Raw genomic sequence first — 16,829 nt, forward strand, 5'->3', positions numbered from 1 at the left:
GTTCTCTGTCCATAATGATAAACCAACTAAGTTTTGACCTTGATTCTTGGTGCAACCAATTATTTCTCTGCACTCCTTGCAGTTCAGAAAAGCCAGCAGGAACGAATGAGTGTGCGATTGCGATGGTGTGTGCAACTGAATGCCGAACAGCTGCACGCCCAGCTTGTGACTGCACCATTCTTTGAGTAAGACGAGCATAAATCTTCAGTTGCTTTTTCAATGACTAATAAAAGTTAAAATGCTGATAAATCTATGGTCAGAGACAGAGATGAGGCTCGCTGGACACTGAAGGCCTGTGGAAATTGAGTGTATGTGTGGTACAGTGCCTGAGATTTTTCAGCCACTGAGAAATACTTTATATATTAGCCATTAAAGAAAGCTTTAATGGGTTATAATGCAAAGTCCATCATCGCAGTTCACCTCTGGTCTGTCCACAGTACATAGTCAGTTTATATATAATGGCTGGGCTGCAGGAACGGGAGGCTGTCCTAGAATGTACCTCTCTTCGGTGGGTGAAAGAAACCTAGCTGCAGCATTTAAATATGAATATGGGTTAACAGGGGAACCATCCATGGAGGAGGCTAGAGGTTCATCCTAGCAAATGGGGGTGTTAAAGACGGCTCCCTGGGTTCTGTCTTATCTACTGCAGCAAGGAATCTTCATATGAAACAATCCATTACAGAAAACTCTTTGCCACTGTTGCTGCTGTTGATGATAATTATCATGACAGCTCCATGGGAAGCCTTGTGAACTTTGAACGATATGCCGCTAAATGTCCATTGTTCAGTTTATTGTGTACCATTCTCAATGCTAGCATAGTATCCCCACTAGTCAGCCTTAAGACGGCCCAAGCTTTTTATTAAAGGGCCTTATCCCTGTTGTGCTAATTAATCCCTGCGTTAGTCCTATGATGCCCTTTTTACATAAACATATGGGTGCACAGACATGATTCTTCCACTCTTCAGCCCATGTTTGTCAACACACAAGCTTATTAGATATTAGATTCTCTTGCACAGAATGTTAGCTTGTATTAAAAAATTAACCATGACAGATTGTAATGAAATTAATACATTTTAGAGTCAGCTTCTTTTTTGTAAAAATGTGGCACATCTCTGGGAAAATGACAGATAACAGCTGTCATATAAATAAAAAGTTTGACTGTTAATTATAAGAAAATAGCGATGTGTTTATGTGAGCATTAATCTGATTCATTTGACTTTCAGAATACATAAAACATATCTGGGTAAGGAATGAACAGCAGCCTAGTTATTATTATTATTATTATTATTATTATTATTATTTACAAATAATAATATAATTTCCACTCAGAATAACACTGAGTGTGTGGTATTGTTTTCAATCTCACAGTACAACCCAGTGATGCCGTCATGACTCAGTATGACTTGTAGAACTCAGAGGACAAATTGGTGCTTGCTCACATATAGTACTACACACAGGGAGCTACTCAGCTGTTGGCACACGATTTCAGCATGTGCAGGATCTTAAAGGTCCTATATTGAACACCTTTCCAGCATTTTGTGTCCTGACATGCGTAACACGACATTTGTGTGGTTTTATGTTCCAAAAACTCGATCCAGTTTTACTTGTCTATTCATCATTGTCTCTTGTGAGCTTTAGAACAGAACAGGTTAGAGATTGTGTCTTTAAGGCTCATTGATAACGATGAACCTCTGTTCTGATTGGCTGATTAGCTCCAATGAACTGGATGCTGTCTGTACTGAGTGCCTTGGTTTGTTCCAGCTGGCCATGCTGAAGCAAATGAGTGCATCGTTGTGATGTCATAACCTCAAGGAACTTTAAATTCACATTTTCTTTATACGGATTGTGTGGATTTGTTTGGGGGGCTGTGCGTTTTGATTGTGCATTGTGGTTTTATAGCACCTTCAATGCCTTTATAATCCACATAGCAAAGCAATGCCATTTTTCACAATATGTTACCTGTAACTGTGTATAAATGGTAAAGTACGTGTGTAGGTGCTTGCTTCAGGGTAAGCTGGCATCAGTAAGGAGGCATCTGGTTAGAATGCACAAGTTCACTGGTTTATGGATGCACACAAAGGTGACTTGCAGTGCATCAAAGGAAGGCATTAGATAATGTTGAAGGAATTGAAGATTGTGGCTAGTTCCTCTGCTCTGCAAACAAAAACAAAGCAAAATATTGTACATCAAATGAACATGACCACAATGCACCTAGGGATTGCAAATAGCACATAATCACATATGCAGGGCAGTCCATTGGTATTTGGACAGTGGTGCAATTTCTGTTCTTTTGGCTCTGTACTCCAACACAGTTTGCTTCTGAGCTCCTTCTCATTAGTCAGGTGTATCCAATCGCTTCCTTAGTGCAGGAATAAGAAAGATTTCAGTATCAAGTCTTGATTCTAGGCATTTGATTGCCTTTCGAGTCTGTTTTTGGCGTTTGTCAACATGAGGACCAGAGTTGTGCCAATGACAGTCAAGGAAGCCGTTATGAGGCTGAGCAATAGTACAAGTAGTACATTCACCACACCAATCACTATTATACCTACTTTAGACATAGGCGCTTACAGGAAGTTACAAGAAAGAAACATAGGATAATCCATAATGCATCACTAAGAATACAATTTCCCATATAAATGTAAAATTACTTGTCTCACGTTATTACACGCTATACCGTAACTAATTCACTGATGCACAACAACACAAAGGGATTTGCAACAAATATATGAGGATGAACTCATCCAAGAAAGAAAGACGGGGCTGAGCTTGGACAAGCTCTGTAATGCTGGTTTGTTGCCATGCTAAAAACTTCAGCATCCGGTCATATTGAAGAACAGGTTTCAAGATGATAGGTCTTTCATACAGTCTGATTCAGCAGATTCAGGTGAAGAGTGCATTTACTGAGGCTCAACTGTTTTGTGCTGCTACATTACCTAAGCTGCCAAGAAATCTGCAGCACAAGGGGATTTTATGTGTTATGGTGGAACAAAAGTCAGAGACATTTGCAAACTGCAATGGATTCAATTCTGCCAACTGAACATAAGTTGATACAGTAGTTATACTTACGTGTTCCTGCATGCAAACTGTCACATGCTGTGACACACCCCTGAGTGGATGGACGAGCTGGACACAGGGAGATATAGACATTCCGGATTGCACTGGCATTTTATTAATAATCCGTGGTGAGGAAGGGAGAGAGGGAGCAAACTAAAATAAACAAAGAGTCTTCTCCCGTCACCTTCATGGGTTCAAGGTAAAAATAATAAACAAAAATAATAAAGGCAAAGAAAACCGAAACCTTCATGGTAGCTATTCAGCTTCGATTGCAGCTTGCACAAACACAGCTCTCATACACGGCTCTCTCTCGTATGATGGTTCCCCGGTCCAAGACATCTACTGCAGAAAAGAGCACACATTTTACAGCCTATACTAATTTCAAACGTAGTCCAGGTGTGTGCCTACTTAATCGGTATTCTCTGATTGCCCTGCTTCCTTCCCTCAAACCACACCCTTGCCACACAACACTTAATCACTATGCTGATGTTTTGAACAATGGAGACTTATATTGTTGGGTTATTTATTTCATTTAAGACAGGAATTGTACTGTATTTCTAGATTGCTGCACAACCAATATGCATAATCCTCAATACTTTCTGAATCTAAACACATGGCTCAGATTGTCTTGCAGAATGAATCCTGAGGCTAAACAATGGATTTAGAACATTTTGTCTTTGTGCAATGAATAATGCTGTTCCATCTTTCTGGATCACATTGGTGTTTTCATCAGTCTGTTCTCGTTGTACTGTAGGTATGGATAAATCTGGGTTATATTTCCGTTCTGTGAGCTAGAGCAGCAGGAGGAGATGAAAGGCATTTTCCCACAGCTTGATGCTTCATGAGCTCACTGCTGTCACAAGAGAAGCGAGTGATTCCATTGCAATCATACAGCATCACAGTGCAGCAAGAATAACGCACTTCAAGATGGCTGACATATGACAACTTACTGTCTTGCAACCTCGCTATCCAGGAGATGCATCAGATCAAAGAGTTATGCCTGACAGCCATTTATTTATCCCTGTGATCACATGTATTAAATAACTTGAAATAACCCTTTCATAATAAAAAGGGCCGATTGGTCCTTCACGTAGGATTTCACTATACTCCCATACACTATACACCTTGGCTGTTGATTGCCTTGGAAAAATTGAGAATTGCCCTGTTATGCTACAGAATCTTCAGTATGCTCACTCATACACACACTCACAGTGATAGGCTGCCATGCAAAGCAACAACCAGCTCATCTAGAACACACCGGGGGTGGGGGATTAAACCAGCATCCGACAGCCAGATGACCACTCTTACCTCCTGAGCTAATCTCGCCCTCAAAAGGGGGTGAAATATATTGAATAATACTGATTTGATAATACAGCAACACATAAGACTAAACGGCGTTGCTCTTTCTTAAAAAACATGAAATGGCATTATCTAATAGCCTTGGAATTAAATCCAAGATCATTCATTTGCTGCTGTGACGTGTCTCCCTGCCAATGAAAGTACAAGTTTTCTATATTCACTTCTATTTGCCTGATTCTATCCAGCAGATCATAATGATATGGCTTTTATCTGTCTAGCTTGCTAGCAAGCTAAAAGCAGTCAATGCATGTCTTCACCTTTGACTTACCTATCTTTCTATTATTTTGATGGGTTCTAAGATATATTGTTACTATGGGTTACTTATGTAGTAAGAGATGTATTTAACAGGTCCACTAGAGCAGTTCATTTTCAGCATGTTGGACAGCAAGGATCTATTTGCAAAGGGTCTGTCTAGGTAGGAGAACCTGCCGGAAGGACAACCATCTCAGTAGCACTACACCAATCAGACCTTTATGGACGAGTGGCTAGATGGAAGCCACTTTTGAGTAAAAGGCATATGACTGGATAATACTATCCCAACGGTGAAGCATGGTGGTGGCAGCATCATGCTATGGGGGTGCTTCTCAGTGGTAGGGACAGGGAGACTAGTAAGAATTGAGGAAAGGACGAATGCAGCCAAATACAGAGGGGTCCTTGAAGAAAACCTGCTCCACAGTGCACGCAATGAGTTAAAGCATACAGCAAGACAATGTGAAGGGGTTCTGAAACCACTGTACATTCCTGAAATTTGATTTGACATATGAATGTCTGCACACATTACCCTGTGAATCAAATATGACAAGTTCATTTAGCTGAGCACCATTAGTCTTTAGCTTCTCGGACTGTATACTTTCTACTGCAAAATAGCAGCAGTTTCGAACTCACAGGAAACATAACACTGTAACATTACAACCATTTTGGTATAACTAGCTATTAACGTTAACTCCTGATATGCTCATATCTGAGTGTTTTCCAAGTATAATTCCATCCATGGTATTTAATCCACTTGCAGTGATGCATGTTTGGCCATCCAGTCAGCCAGTCACCTTCAGTGGTGGCTTCACCCTCTGCACAGCCACTTAAATTGTATTTCCCATTTTTGATCCTGCCCCTTAGATACCGTCAGCAGCAGCACAACACACACGCTATGTCCTAAACCATTACAGTCATGTCCTTCCTTAATCTGATCTTTGGAAAGGTGAAAGCAATATGGTGGAATCACCAACTCAATCAGTAGTTACTTAATGAAAACAAGGGAGGTGCATATGGTGCTATTTTGGAGGTGATGAGCCCAAATATCTGCTTGTAATTGCTTGACTTTTCCAGATTGTTTATGATTACGTTTGCTGGGTGGGTGCACAGTCAAACAGAATTGAATAAATAAAATGGTGATGTACATCAGTGGGTGGGGCTTTTGACTGACGCATTACTGCACAATAAATGTGATTGCTGTATTTGATAAATGTGGTGCCAAATGGAATTGTCGGGCAATGAATGAAAGGCGTTTTAAATGAATTACAAAAGACCTTTAGACAATAGTTTTAGTTATGCGTTTTGATGGTTATGGTGTTATTAAATAAATGCTATTTTATCCATTTTGGAGCTGAATCTATCAAATGACTTGTCAGTTTAATTTGATTAATAATATGTTATTCAGTCCAGTAATAACTTACTTTTGTACCTTTGAACCTCTTAAAGAAGAACCCAAGGGCATGTTCAAGCACTTGTTACAAGAATATTGTTATTATTATTTTAAATCAGAAACAAGATATTTAAGGCTGAGTGTTTGTCATAGAAGTCCCAGGTGTCATGGAATCCGTGACGTTGGCAGTTCTGAATTGGCTTTCTAAATCTTTTTCGATTTCCTCCGATTTTATGATTTTCAGCAGTTTTGGATAGTATCTCAACCTTAATGCAGCCTACAGTGTTATTTGTGTATATCTATTTTAACAATATTGGCAAATGCTGGGAGAAACAAAGTGCAACAACACATTCTGGAACGCGCTGGAATCAGATTTCCATCCTGGTCAGTTGTGGCAGTCAACAATTGCAGTTGTTGACTGAGCTCTATGTGTTACAATGTCCTGTTAAATTAAAGGCAAAATAGCACACTTTATTTCCATGATGAAAAGAGAAATAATATGAAATAAGCAATGATATGCATCACCGTATCAATGCCTTTTTCTGTTAGGCTATTTGTTCCTAGCAGCTGGCTACTGCCCATTGTTGGGTTTTTTTTATACTTCAAGCAGTTGTTGCTGTTGCTGCAGTTGTGCAGATTTCCAACTGTTCATGACCTATTTGTTAATTTAATTAATAAACTATGTGATTTCCGTGAACAACTTTGTAATGACTGCTCTGCGACCCAGCCTTATATACCATTGATAATCATTGAGGCCAGCGCTCGGAAAGTGAATGTTATCTGTTCTGTTTTACTTTCTTTATGAAGATGTTGTATTTCTGCAATTAAATGACCTAAAGATTATTGAACTAATTGATAGATTGATGACAGGAAATCACACGAGAGGAACTTCAGAAAGTTGTTACTGAAACAAAACACCTACCTCTATAAAACCCAGAAAGGGCAATAGGCAATCAGTCAACCTTCCCCACAAGGGGAATTTGGAACCAAGCTTGTGCAGTAGAGCAGAGACAGGCGGGAATGTCTACCCATGTTATGTAGCTGTGAAAAAGAACTGCATCCTTTTTATGAGGTCGTGACTCACATGCTGTGCATTCCCTTCCCTGTCCCATCTGATTGATGCTTCCACGTGGCTTCTGTGATAGAGGCAGCAGGATGTGGGAATGGGGTTGATGCAGGGAAAGTATATCAGAGAGCCTCAGACACCAAAGACCACTCAGCAGGGTGCATTCAGAGACTGTACTGACACTCCAAACCTTACTACAGACTTCAGCACAGTACCATATTTGTCTCATAGCGATGTCAATTAAGTCAATTGATTTTAGTGTAATCTTAATGTTAATCTTAGTGTAAAATGGGTGGTTGTGTAACTGTAGCATTGTTCTGCTCACCATTTCTTCACCAGGAGAAGTACAGTACACAATTGGATTTTATTTTTTATATTTGAAAAAATGAAAGCGACAATAATATAATATGTAATAAGCCAATGATTGTGTTTGTGTATTGACAGTACCCTTAAATATGCTGACATTGCACATTTGAAAAGCATCCATTTGCATGAAGCATGTCTGCATGAGTGGAGTCTGTACACTGTAGTCTGGATGGAGCAAGCTGAATGTTGGAGAGAGGCCCAGATAAATAATAACCGCATTATCCTGTAACATGTTTTTTGTGATTTTTGTTTTTTTTAATTAAAAAAACAGAATATTCATCGGTACTTAGTACTTAACAGAATACCAGTATTCCCACCGTATAATGATAATTGTGTATCACTTCTACTCAAGGCTGGTTATAGCAGGCACATTCACACGATAAGTAGGCAGCAGCAGTAATACAGAATAATGTCTGTGTCTGGGTGTGTAAGTGTGTGTGTGTTTGTCCTGTATTATTCTGCCACATTGACATGTTTGACTGCTTAAATTAGATTTTTTAAGCTCAATGAAAGAGGAAGAGGGATGCCGGGGGTTATAGGGACTACGGATAACCTTACTCATTTTATATCTAAAAACATGCCTGCTTCTCCCTCTTCAGCACTCCCTGTCCCCCAGGTGTCTCCACCCAGCGGATCAATGAAAGAAGCCATGCCGGTCCTTTCTGCAGGCGCAGGTAGGAGCTCATACATTACTTATCTGTGAGGTATGAATGATATCTCTACCAGGTATGGTTGCATATCTGTTTGTAAGTGTGAATTACATAGTGATGAGGGCCGTCATGACATTAAATTACAGTATTATTATTTAACTGACGCTTTTATCCAAAGCAATACTTTTACAGTTGACTACACTGACCAGGGGCCAATCCCCCCTGGTACAATGTGGGGTTCAGGGCTACACAACCTTCCAAGTCCCAGTCAAGCATGTTAGCCACTCATTAATAAAAGGTGCATATGTACAAAAAGGATATGTATACCACTTTCCCTATGGACATGGGATAAAAACAAACTTCACGTCAAGACAACCCAGTGAGCAAAATTCCAGAATCTAGACATCTAGAGGGATCAAAATCTAGGTTGAGATATGTTTTGACATAAACAGATTAGGCTAACCCCAATGTAGCTCAGGTTCTACCCAGATATATCCTGGCTACATCCAAGTCAAAATAAAAGTTTCCTTATCAAAGCACAGACCTCTCAAGCTAGGTTTTGTAACAGCTGGTAGCTGGTTGACCAGTTCAGACTAGTTCCCAGCTGGGCATGGTTTGATCAGCTCAAGGTATGTTTTTAATCAGCTACCAGCTCAGACAAGCTACCAGCACTAGCTAGTTGACCAGCTCATACCCAGCTAGACCAGCTTTATGACCAGCTTGGCCATGCTGGTTGACAAACTCATACCTAGTTAGACCAGCTGATGACCAGCTTAACCAACTCAATTTTCAAGCTGGTCAATAGCCGGATTTTACACCAGGGCTAGATTTTGCAGAGGAACATCCTGCTCAAGTATATCTGTCTTTTTGGTGTTAGTCTGAAAGTCCATATTTAAAGCATCCAGACTGTCTGGAAAATTATAATATTGCTGGTGCTTCTCCCATGTTTTAGCTTAAACCATCAGGGAGGCGGTATAGAGTCTGTATAAGATTCAAGTACTCTCTTATCCCAGAATCCATTCGAAGTGAGGAGCAAGTGAGGGCTGTAAACAGTGAGCGGGGTGAGTGGGAGGCTGGAGTTTTATTGCCCTGGTCTGCAAATAACAGGCTGATAAACATCTAAACTGCTGTTCTCGCTGGTGGAGAATCTTTTTAACAATCTGGCATTGCCGTTTTGTGGATTTATTGTATCATAGTTTTTTGTATTCTATAAATATGAAAGCAACAATAATTTGGGATGTTGATGACTAAACTAAAAGGGGGCAAAGTGTATAGGGTTAAAATAAGGTACATTAAAAATATATATTTGTAAGAATGTCTGGTTTGAACATGCTTTTAAAAGGACAGAAGGAAAGAAACTGTCTTCAAATGCTGTGAGAAACAGGTAATATTCTGTTTTGCTGTACTATATACAGTATGATGTATTTTTGGCCTAACTGCTATATTGATGACAATGTGGTGTTTGGTCAAATGTAGGCCTCCATGAAACACTGGCCCTGCTGACCTCCCAGCTACGCCCAGATGCCAACCATAAAGAGGACCTGGTCTTCCTCAAGGAAGTCTTCAGTGAGAAGAGCCTTGGTTACCTGATGAAGGTGAAGTGTTTTGTTTCTGGAACAAATATATTTTTCCCTCAATGCACCCTGTCTTTGAGCTTGTTTGAATTCTGTCACCTCCATGGCATAAAATCCAGCTATGACTAGCTTGAAATTCCAGCTACTGGCTGTTCCAAAACATAGCTTGAGCTGGTGAAACCATGCTATAGTATAGAGCTGAGGTGCGTTCAAGATCACAAACGTTAGCTAACGTTAGAAAACTATTGTAAAAGGTAGTGCGCCACAAACAGAAATGGCTGTCGACAGGAAAGACGTGGAGAGAACACAAGATGACAATTATTTGGCTGTTACAATACACTTTAATCAATGTAATATTTGTCCTTACCTTAAAAAATAAATCAAAGATAAGCAACAAATCAACTGGCTGGCATTGGTAAATCTAAGTCACATCCATTTGTATTCAAAATGCATTGGTGGCAAACTAAATGGAATGTTCATTTACTAAATGGAAGTGTAACAGTAACAGTAACTGTTTGCTGCAAACATAGTACACCATGAACGCTCGCTGTCTGGTCTAACTGGTCAACCAGCTTTTCAAAACCTAGCTTGAGATTTTTTTTCAGCAAGGCTGTTTGCTGTTAGCTGTAGTTTTCACTTTTAGATGGTCGCTAGATGGATGCCTGTGTGATAATAGCAATGACTAGAAATGATCCAGAAAAAGAGTCGTGGCTTAAGTTCCCTCTTTTTTCCTCTGTGCGGTAGATTCACGAGAGGCTGCGACAGTATGAGCGCCAGAGCCCGACTCCTGTTCTACACAGCGCCTCCTCCCTGGCGGAAGATGTAAGTAACGGCCCACAGATATTTGTAACATAAATACTGTATTGGTGGCTCTCCCACAATTCTATGATGAAAATGTTGTTCTAGAGATACAAATGTACACATTGAACATAAGTGATTAGGCCTATGAACACTAAAAACCATTGAGTAAAAATCAAGGTTTGTCATTTATTGCTCTTATTCTCACTGGGTTATGAGCTACAAAATCATATTTTATTTAAACTCTTTTTTTTCTTTTGGAAGTGGAAGAATGTATTTGGGAGGCCACTTGTACTTGCCGTATTACCTTCTGCCCCTGAGCGGCAGAGACCAGGTCTAATCCACAGCCAGGGAGCATGCATTAGCTGCATGAGATGACTAATGCTTGACAAGAGTCGGTACTGCAGACAGTTTCTGGAGATGTTGCAGTTTTCTGTGCAGGATAGAAATTATTCTAATGTGTGTGCAAGAAAAAATGCTGATTGTCAAAATGCTTTTTTAAAATGAGCAGCCATATCCTGGTGATTGAGTGTGTGTTGGAGCATGTGCATTTAAGACCTTGACTTTTATTCCTTTTGATACTCTTCTTGCAGTTCAGTGTATCTGGGGATTGTGTGTTTGTCACTGTTACACCGAGACTTATGAAACATTAGAGGTAATGGCTTTTGGAAATTGGTATTCAAAAAGGCAGCTTTGCTGTGATTGGCAGGTGGCAGAGGAGCTGCAGAGTGGACCAATGAGCAGCGATGAGAAGGAGCTTCTCCAGCTGCTGACTGCACCTCACCTGAAGGTACCAGTTACCAGCCACATGTCCAACAAGTTTTCTTTACACTGTAGCCTCAAACTAACATTTATGACTCCAATATAAGCTCTGAGGCATGCACATTATTATTATTATGATTATTATTATGATTATTATTATATATATAATAATAATTATAACTTTGATTAAAAATATCTGTCAAATGCCTGAATTATGAATTGTAAATCCATTCATTTTAGTCATTGAACACACTGGCTAGGTACCAGGTCGCTGCTAGCTAACCCACATGCCCCGCAAAATCAGCCCATTATATAAAGTGTAAAAACACAGGAGCAGACACAATGAGTATCTGCTGAAGGCTGTCAGAGCACTTAAAGGAGACCTGTCATTACATAGCTCTGACAGATGAGGCATTCCATAGCATACAGCACCCTCCCTCAAAGCATTGCTTTTTCTTCATTAAGTTTCACTGAATTACTGTAATTAAGGGACACTTACTTTAAGTGATTGCTCAGAGCAAGACGGCATAGGCATAATGGCATTAAGAATGGCATTTAAATGTCTTAATCAGGCCTCTTCCTAATGGCAGTGTCCTGGAGCCTTTCACTCTTGTGTACCCTTTTATTGTGCTCCACATTGCGAGGGAACATTTTCTTCAGCGCTTTTGTTGAGCGTCCTGTTCCTCTAAACTCTTCTCTCTTCCTGACTTCAGGCCGTGCTCACAGTGCATGACACGGTCGCTCAGAAGAACTTTGACCCTGTCCTGCCACCCCTGCCCGATGACTTGGATGACGAGCTGGAGGAGGAGTCTGTGAAAATTGTTCGCTTGGTGAAGAACAAGGAGCCCCTGGTAAGTCACGGACTGGGACTGGATCTTACCACCATGCCTAGCCCAATGATTCAATGCATTTTCAGAAACCAGGAGTAAAAGCAAGTGTAAAGTTCTCTACTTCCTAGATTATAATTCTTTCATATTGCTTTGTGGCATATTCAATTAGAAAATCATGAATTGAAAAAGCCAAATCAACAACAAGTAATATTTAATTAAGTAAAAGCAGCAAGATATATTTAAACAAACAAGAAAATTATTAAGTACAAGAAAATCAATGTGTCACGTGAAGCATATTAATATGTATGGATGTGCGAATGAAAATGGGGTGTAAATATTCAGTATAACGGCAGAAAAAGGTGGGAAAAAAAAACACAGGACGTCCAGCCGCTCAGCCTGGTGCAGGAGGAAACTAAAAAAGAAGAGGGAGAGTCCCCAGAAAGCCCTCAGGTGCCCTAATATAGGCTTCCAGCCAAGTACCGCACACCCTGGTCGACTCCTGCAAAAAAAAGTAAACAAAAGAACAGAACAAGAATCAAGGTCATCACAGCATGCGGAACAAATGTGAAGAATCTGACCACCATGTCTTGTGCCTAAAAACCACACAACTCAGGGGTCTATACCTTAATATTTCCTCCAGATTGTACTGGTTTATTTCTGTCCTGCTTTTATTTCAGTGCAGGCTCCAGAGCCCGTGGTTGTGTCTTATTAGTGGTTTCCAAATGCTGTGACAGTGTTAGGTTATAAAAAGAGGTTTATTATTAATGTCATGAGGAAATGTTACATTTTGGGGAAAATGTACCATATACCATTCAGTACACTTACTAAAGACATTCATAGCAGTCAAATTCAACTCTGCAATAGACTGCGATACTGCACTAGTTGTACTGTATATCGTATGTAAATTAGTTTTGGCATTAAGAAAACAATTCAATTTCATATTTGAAAACAAGCACGTTTTTTTGGGTCTCAGAAAATGTTGTACTTTCAGAGACATAACATGTATTAAAATATTATAAGAATTCCATAATTAGTGCAGTTTACAGTTTGAGACAGTTCAATATCTTTCTTTTATACAACTACCAGGGGGCAACCATACGGCGAGATGAAGCCACAGGCGCTGTGATCGTGGCCAGGATCATGAGGGGAGGTGCCGCAGACCGTAGCGGTGAGTGGCTCCAGCTGCCCGTGGGTCATTACATTACATTACATTCATGGCATTTGGCAGATGCTCTTATCCAGAGCGACGTAGAGTTGATTAGACTAAGCAGGAGACAACCCTCCCCTGGAGCAATGCAGGGTTAAGGGCCTTGCTCAAGGGCCCAACGGCTGTGCTGATCTTACACCAGGGGGGATCGAACCACCTTGCGGGTCTCGGTTATGTACCTTAACCACTACGCTACAGACCGCCCCACCTACGGGTCAGTACCACCTGAACCAGAAGTGACCACTCATAAAAACTTGAACCCATTTCGATTAATCTGAAAACAAACTGACCAAGACGCAGCAATAAAACAGGCAAATACTGTATAACAGGAAGAATAGTAAAATGAATATGCATAACTGTGATGATTACAACAGACAGCATTCATGGCTAATTAGAAATTGCAGGGAGGTAGGAAGGGGAGGGGGAAGGTGCAGCCTGAAAAGGTGTGTCTTCAGTCTGCACTTTGTTTAGCTGGGGAATACTATTTGACGCTACAGGGACACATCAGGTAAAAAGTAAAGATTCAGAGACAAGCAAGTGTAGGAAAATAACTGTAAGCGGAAATGGCAAACCAGAAGTAAAACAAACCAAAATGCACAACTGTAAGCAAAAGCTTACGACAAGAGGTTGTAACAGTGTGCATGTGCTTGTACTTTTTTTCTGCCGAACCAGTTCCTTTCTAGAGCTTTGCATTACATTACAGTTATTTAGCTAACACTTTTATCCAAAGCGACTAACAGTTGATTAGACTAAGCAGGAGATAATGCCCTGCCTTGCTCAAGTGCCAAACAGCTGAGCATATCTTATTGTGGCTACTCTGGGGCTTGAACCAGCAAACTGCTGGGTCCCAGACATGTACATTATTAACTAGGCTACAGGCTGTCAAACACAGGGCCTTAGAGATTAATGGAGATCACAGGTCGTTTATTGATCGCTCATTCACTTCAGTTGAGAGTCAGCAGCACTGACATATTTGCTTTGATCACCGTAGGTTAAACAGTGGGTATCCAGTTCCACCGCCATGTGATCCACAATTTACTCCAGTGGGTGTTGTGATGCATGACTGCTCTGGGATATGTCCCGATTGAGGCAGCACTGTAAAGGACAACTCTGAGGCATCCAGCTCCATGGCCAGATTTAATTACAAGGCCCTTTTGTCCCCCCCACTTTGGCTGGAGGATTTAGTCAGCGCATTGCTGGGAGGTTTAGATGAGCTGAAGCAGGGATACTCATATCTGGGGCCATATCAAACATCTTAAGAATTACACTTAAACTCTTGCGAAATTACTTAGGAGTGAAATGACTCCCCGTTCAAAGTGGTCTGTAAAATATATTTATCAAGCAGCTCACACTTCTCTTAGGTAAGTCTAGAAATATTAAGTGTGTTGTTGAGACATTGTAATCTTGTCTTTTCATGCCTGAAAAGATTACAATGACCAATCACCAATTATCGAAATTAAAATAGAAAGAACCAATCAGCTTTTGAGGAATCTGCATTCTGTTGAAATAAAAAACATTGTTGGTTCATGTTTGGCAAAACAAAATGGATACAAAAAGAAAACCAAATTGGACTGTGGATGAAACCGGGATGTTGGTGGAAGGGAAAGGTAGCCCCACACTTAGGAGCAGTGGCATGGAGACAGTTCACAAAGAATTTAAACCCCAGCTTCACCTTCGCAAAACCCAAAGAAATGGGACAAAGTTGTGTCCCGGGCTCATCAGGAAATCTCCTTTTTCAAGAAAACAACTTCTGGCACTGGTTCTTAGGCTACATTATTATTATTTTTTATCAGACACATTTGATTCATATTGACATGGAATTGTAAATCAACCTCTCGTGGCGGGTGCTAAACCTCTGAGCACAGTGGCTCCACATCCTGGGAGAGAACAGTGCAGCTACATGTGCTATAAATGCTTCCCTCCAGGTCTTGTGCACGTGGGAGACGAGCTCCGGGAAGTGAATGGAATTCTCATCATCCACAAAAGACCTGATGAAATCAGTCAGCTTCTGGTAAGAAGGTGCATTCTCACATATCATTACAATTGTATTATGTAGTTAATGCATTACAATGAAGTATCAAATTGCAAATATCATGTGACTAGGTATTAAAATCTTACTTTGAAGTTTTTTGGGATTTTTTTCCTTTTTGCTTTGTCTCACAATTCAGTAACATTTCTTGTAAAAATCGCAGGAAGTACAATCACGTTAGTAAACAAATTCTGCTTTAAATTAAACTGACATGATAATACTACTGGTAAGAAAATGTAATATTTTCAAAGAACTATTAACTTGATATTTTAAAAGGATGATATTTTAGTTGTTAGCTGTCTAAAAAAAGTTTCTGATCTTACTTTTGCAGTCACAATCACAAGGATCAATCACCCTCAAAATAATCCCTGCTCTCAAGGAGGAGGACAGACTGAGGGAGAGCAAGGTGGGGAGTATAATCCTGTACTGATTAAAGTTCAAGTTTGCTGAAGCAAGTGTCTAAGACTTCTCCTTCGCATTGTCTTCTTTAGGTGTACATGAGAGCCCTTTTTGACTACATCCCCTCTGAAGACAAAGCCACACCCTGCCAGGAGGCAGGGCTTCCCTTCAAGCGTGGGGACATCCTGCAGGTGGTCAGTCAGGATGACAGCACCTGGTGGCAGGCCAAAAGGGTTGGGGACAGTAACCTACGTGCCGGGCTCATCCCCTCCAAGCACTTCCAGGAGAAGTAAGGAGAACTTTCACCCAGATCAATCAAGATTCCCTCTAGTGGGGTTTCCATCCATCCATTTTGATGCAAAATTTAAAATCGTGCATAAGAAAGTCGGAATGCCTTGAATGCCTTGAATGCCTGAAAGACGAATAAATTAACGAAATATTACAAAAGGTTTTTTCGCTTGGCTGAGGTGGTAAAGTTATCAATAGAGAAAAGATGAAAAAAAAAGGGTTATCGAAACATGATGACATGAGGGAGGTATAGGTCACATGCTTCCACTCCAGAAAGCCCAAAAATGCCCAGTGACGCTCCCCCAGATCACTGGTTGGCCCCAGCTGGCAGTCGTTTGATTACGTAATCTTGTTGTGCCCTCTTCAGAACTCTCGCAAACAGTAGTTGCTGGAAAAAACATGCTGATTAGCATTTTCTTTTCGTGACTTTTCAGAAAGTCTCTTAAGATTTGCAAAACATTTTGATGGAAACTTTCTGATGCCTCTGTTGAGTTTTCTTGAATTTGCGTCTTAGGCTTATTCGACAGATTCTTGTTCAGTGAAGAAGGGATCTGTGTCACTGGCACTGTGGAGTTACTCTCAGTCTCTTTTTGTTACCGGGTAAAGACAATAACATTGCAATGTCATTTTGTCAAGAAAAGAGCCATGCAGTTGTATCTCTTGGCAGAACTATATTTTTCCATAAATAGGAAGGAAGGGGATGTTCCATTTTACTGATCTTCTTTTGATTTGATATGTGATCCAATTTAAACAGGTTAATCCCATGAGGGCTGATGAGGTTTTTAGACTATCACTGCCTCTTGCC

General features: G+C 40.4%; 1 protein-coding gene across 2 annotated transcripts in view; it reads left to right on the top strand.

The window, feature by feature from the left end:
• LOC133122962 (MAGUK p55 subfamily member 3-like) overlaps positions 1 to 16,829 on the top strand; it is a 38,357-nt gene that overhangs the window by 3,313 nt on the left and 18,215 nt on the right. For both annotated transcript variants that reach the window (XM_061233255.1, XM_061233257.1), the window contains exons 2-10: positions 8,087 to 8,161; positions 9,614 to 9,732; positions 10,456 to 10,533; positions 11,219 to 11,299; positions 11,985 to 12,122; positions 13,188 to 13,269; positions 15,234 to 15,319; positions 15,669 to 15,743; positions 15,829 to 16,025. In XM_061233255.1, coding sequence (XP_061089239.1) covers positions 8,125 to 8,161; positions 9,614 to 9,732; positions 10,456 to 10,533; positions 11,219 to 11,299; positions 11,985 to 12,122; positions 13,188 to 13,269; positions 15,234 to 15,319; positions 15,669 to 15,743; positions 15,829 to 16,025 — 893 coding nt within the window. In that variant the 5' untranslated portion in view covers positions 8,087 to 8,124. The remainder of the gene's footprint in view (positions 1 to 8,086; positions 8,162 to 9,613; positions 9,733 to 10,455; positions 10,534 to 11,218; positions 11,300 to 11,984; positions 12,123 to 13,187; positions 13,270 to 15,233; positions 15,320 to 15,668; positions 15,744 to 15,828; positions 16,026 to 16,829) is intronic.

Source organism: Conger conger, chromosome 2 (genome assembly GCF_963514075.1).
Source record: "Conger conger chromosome 2, fConCon1.1, whole genome shotgun sequence".
NCBI classification, from domain to species: domain Eukaryota; kingdom Metazoa; phylum Chordata; class Actinopteri; order Anguilliformes; family Congridae; genus Conger; species Conger conger.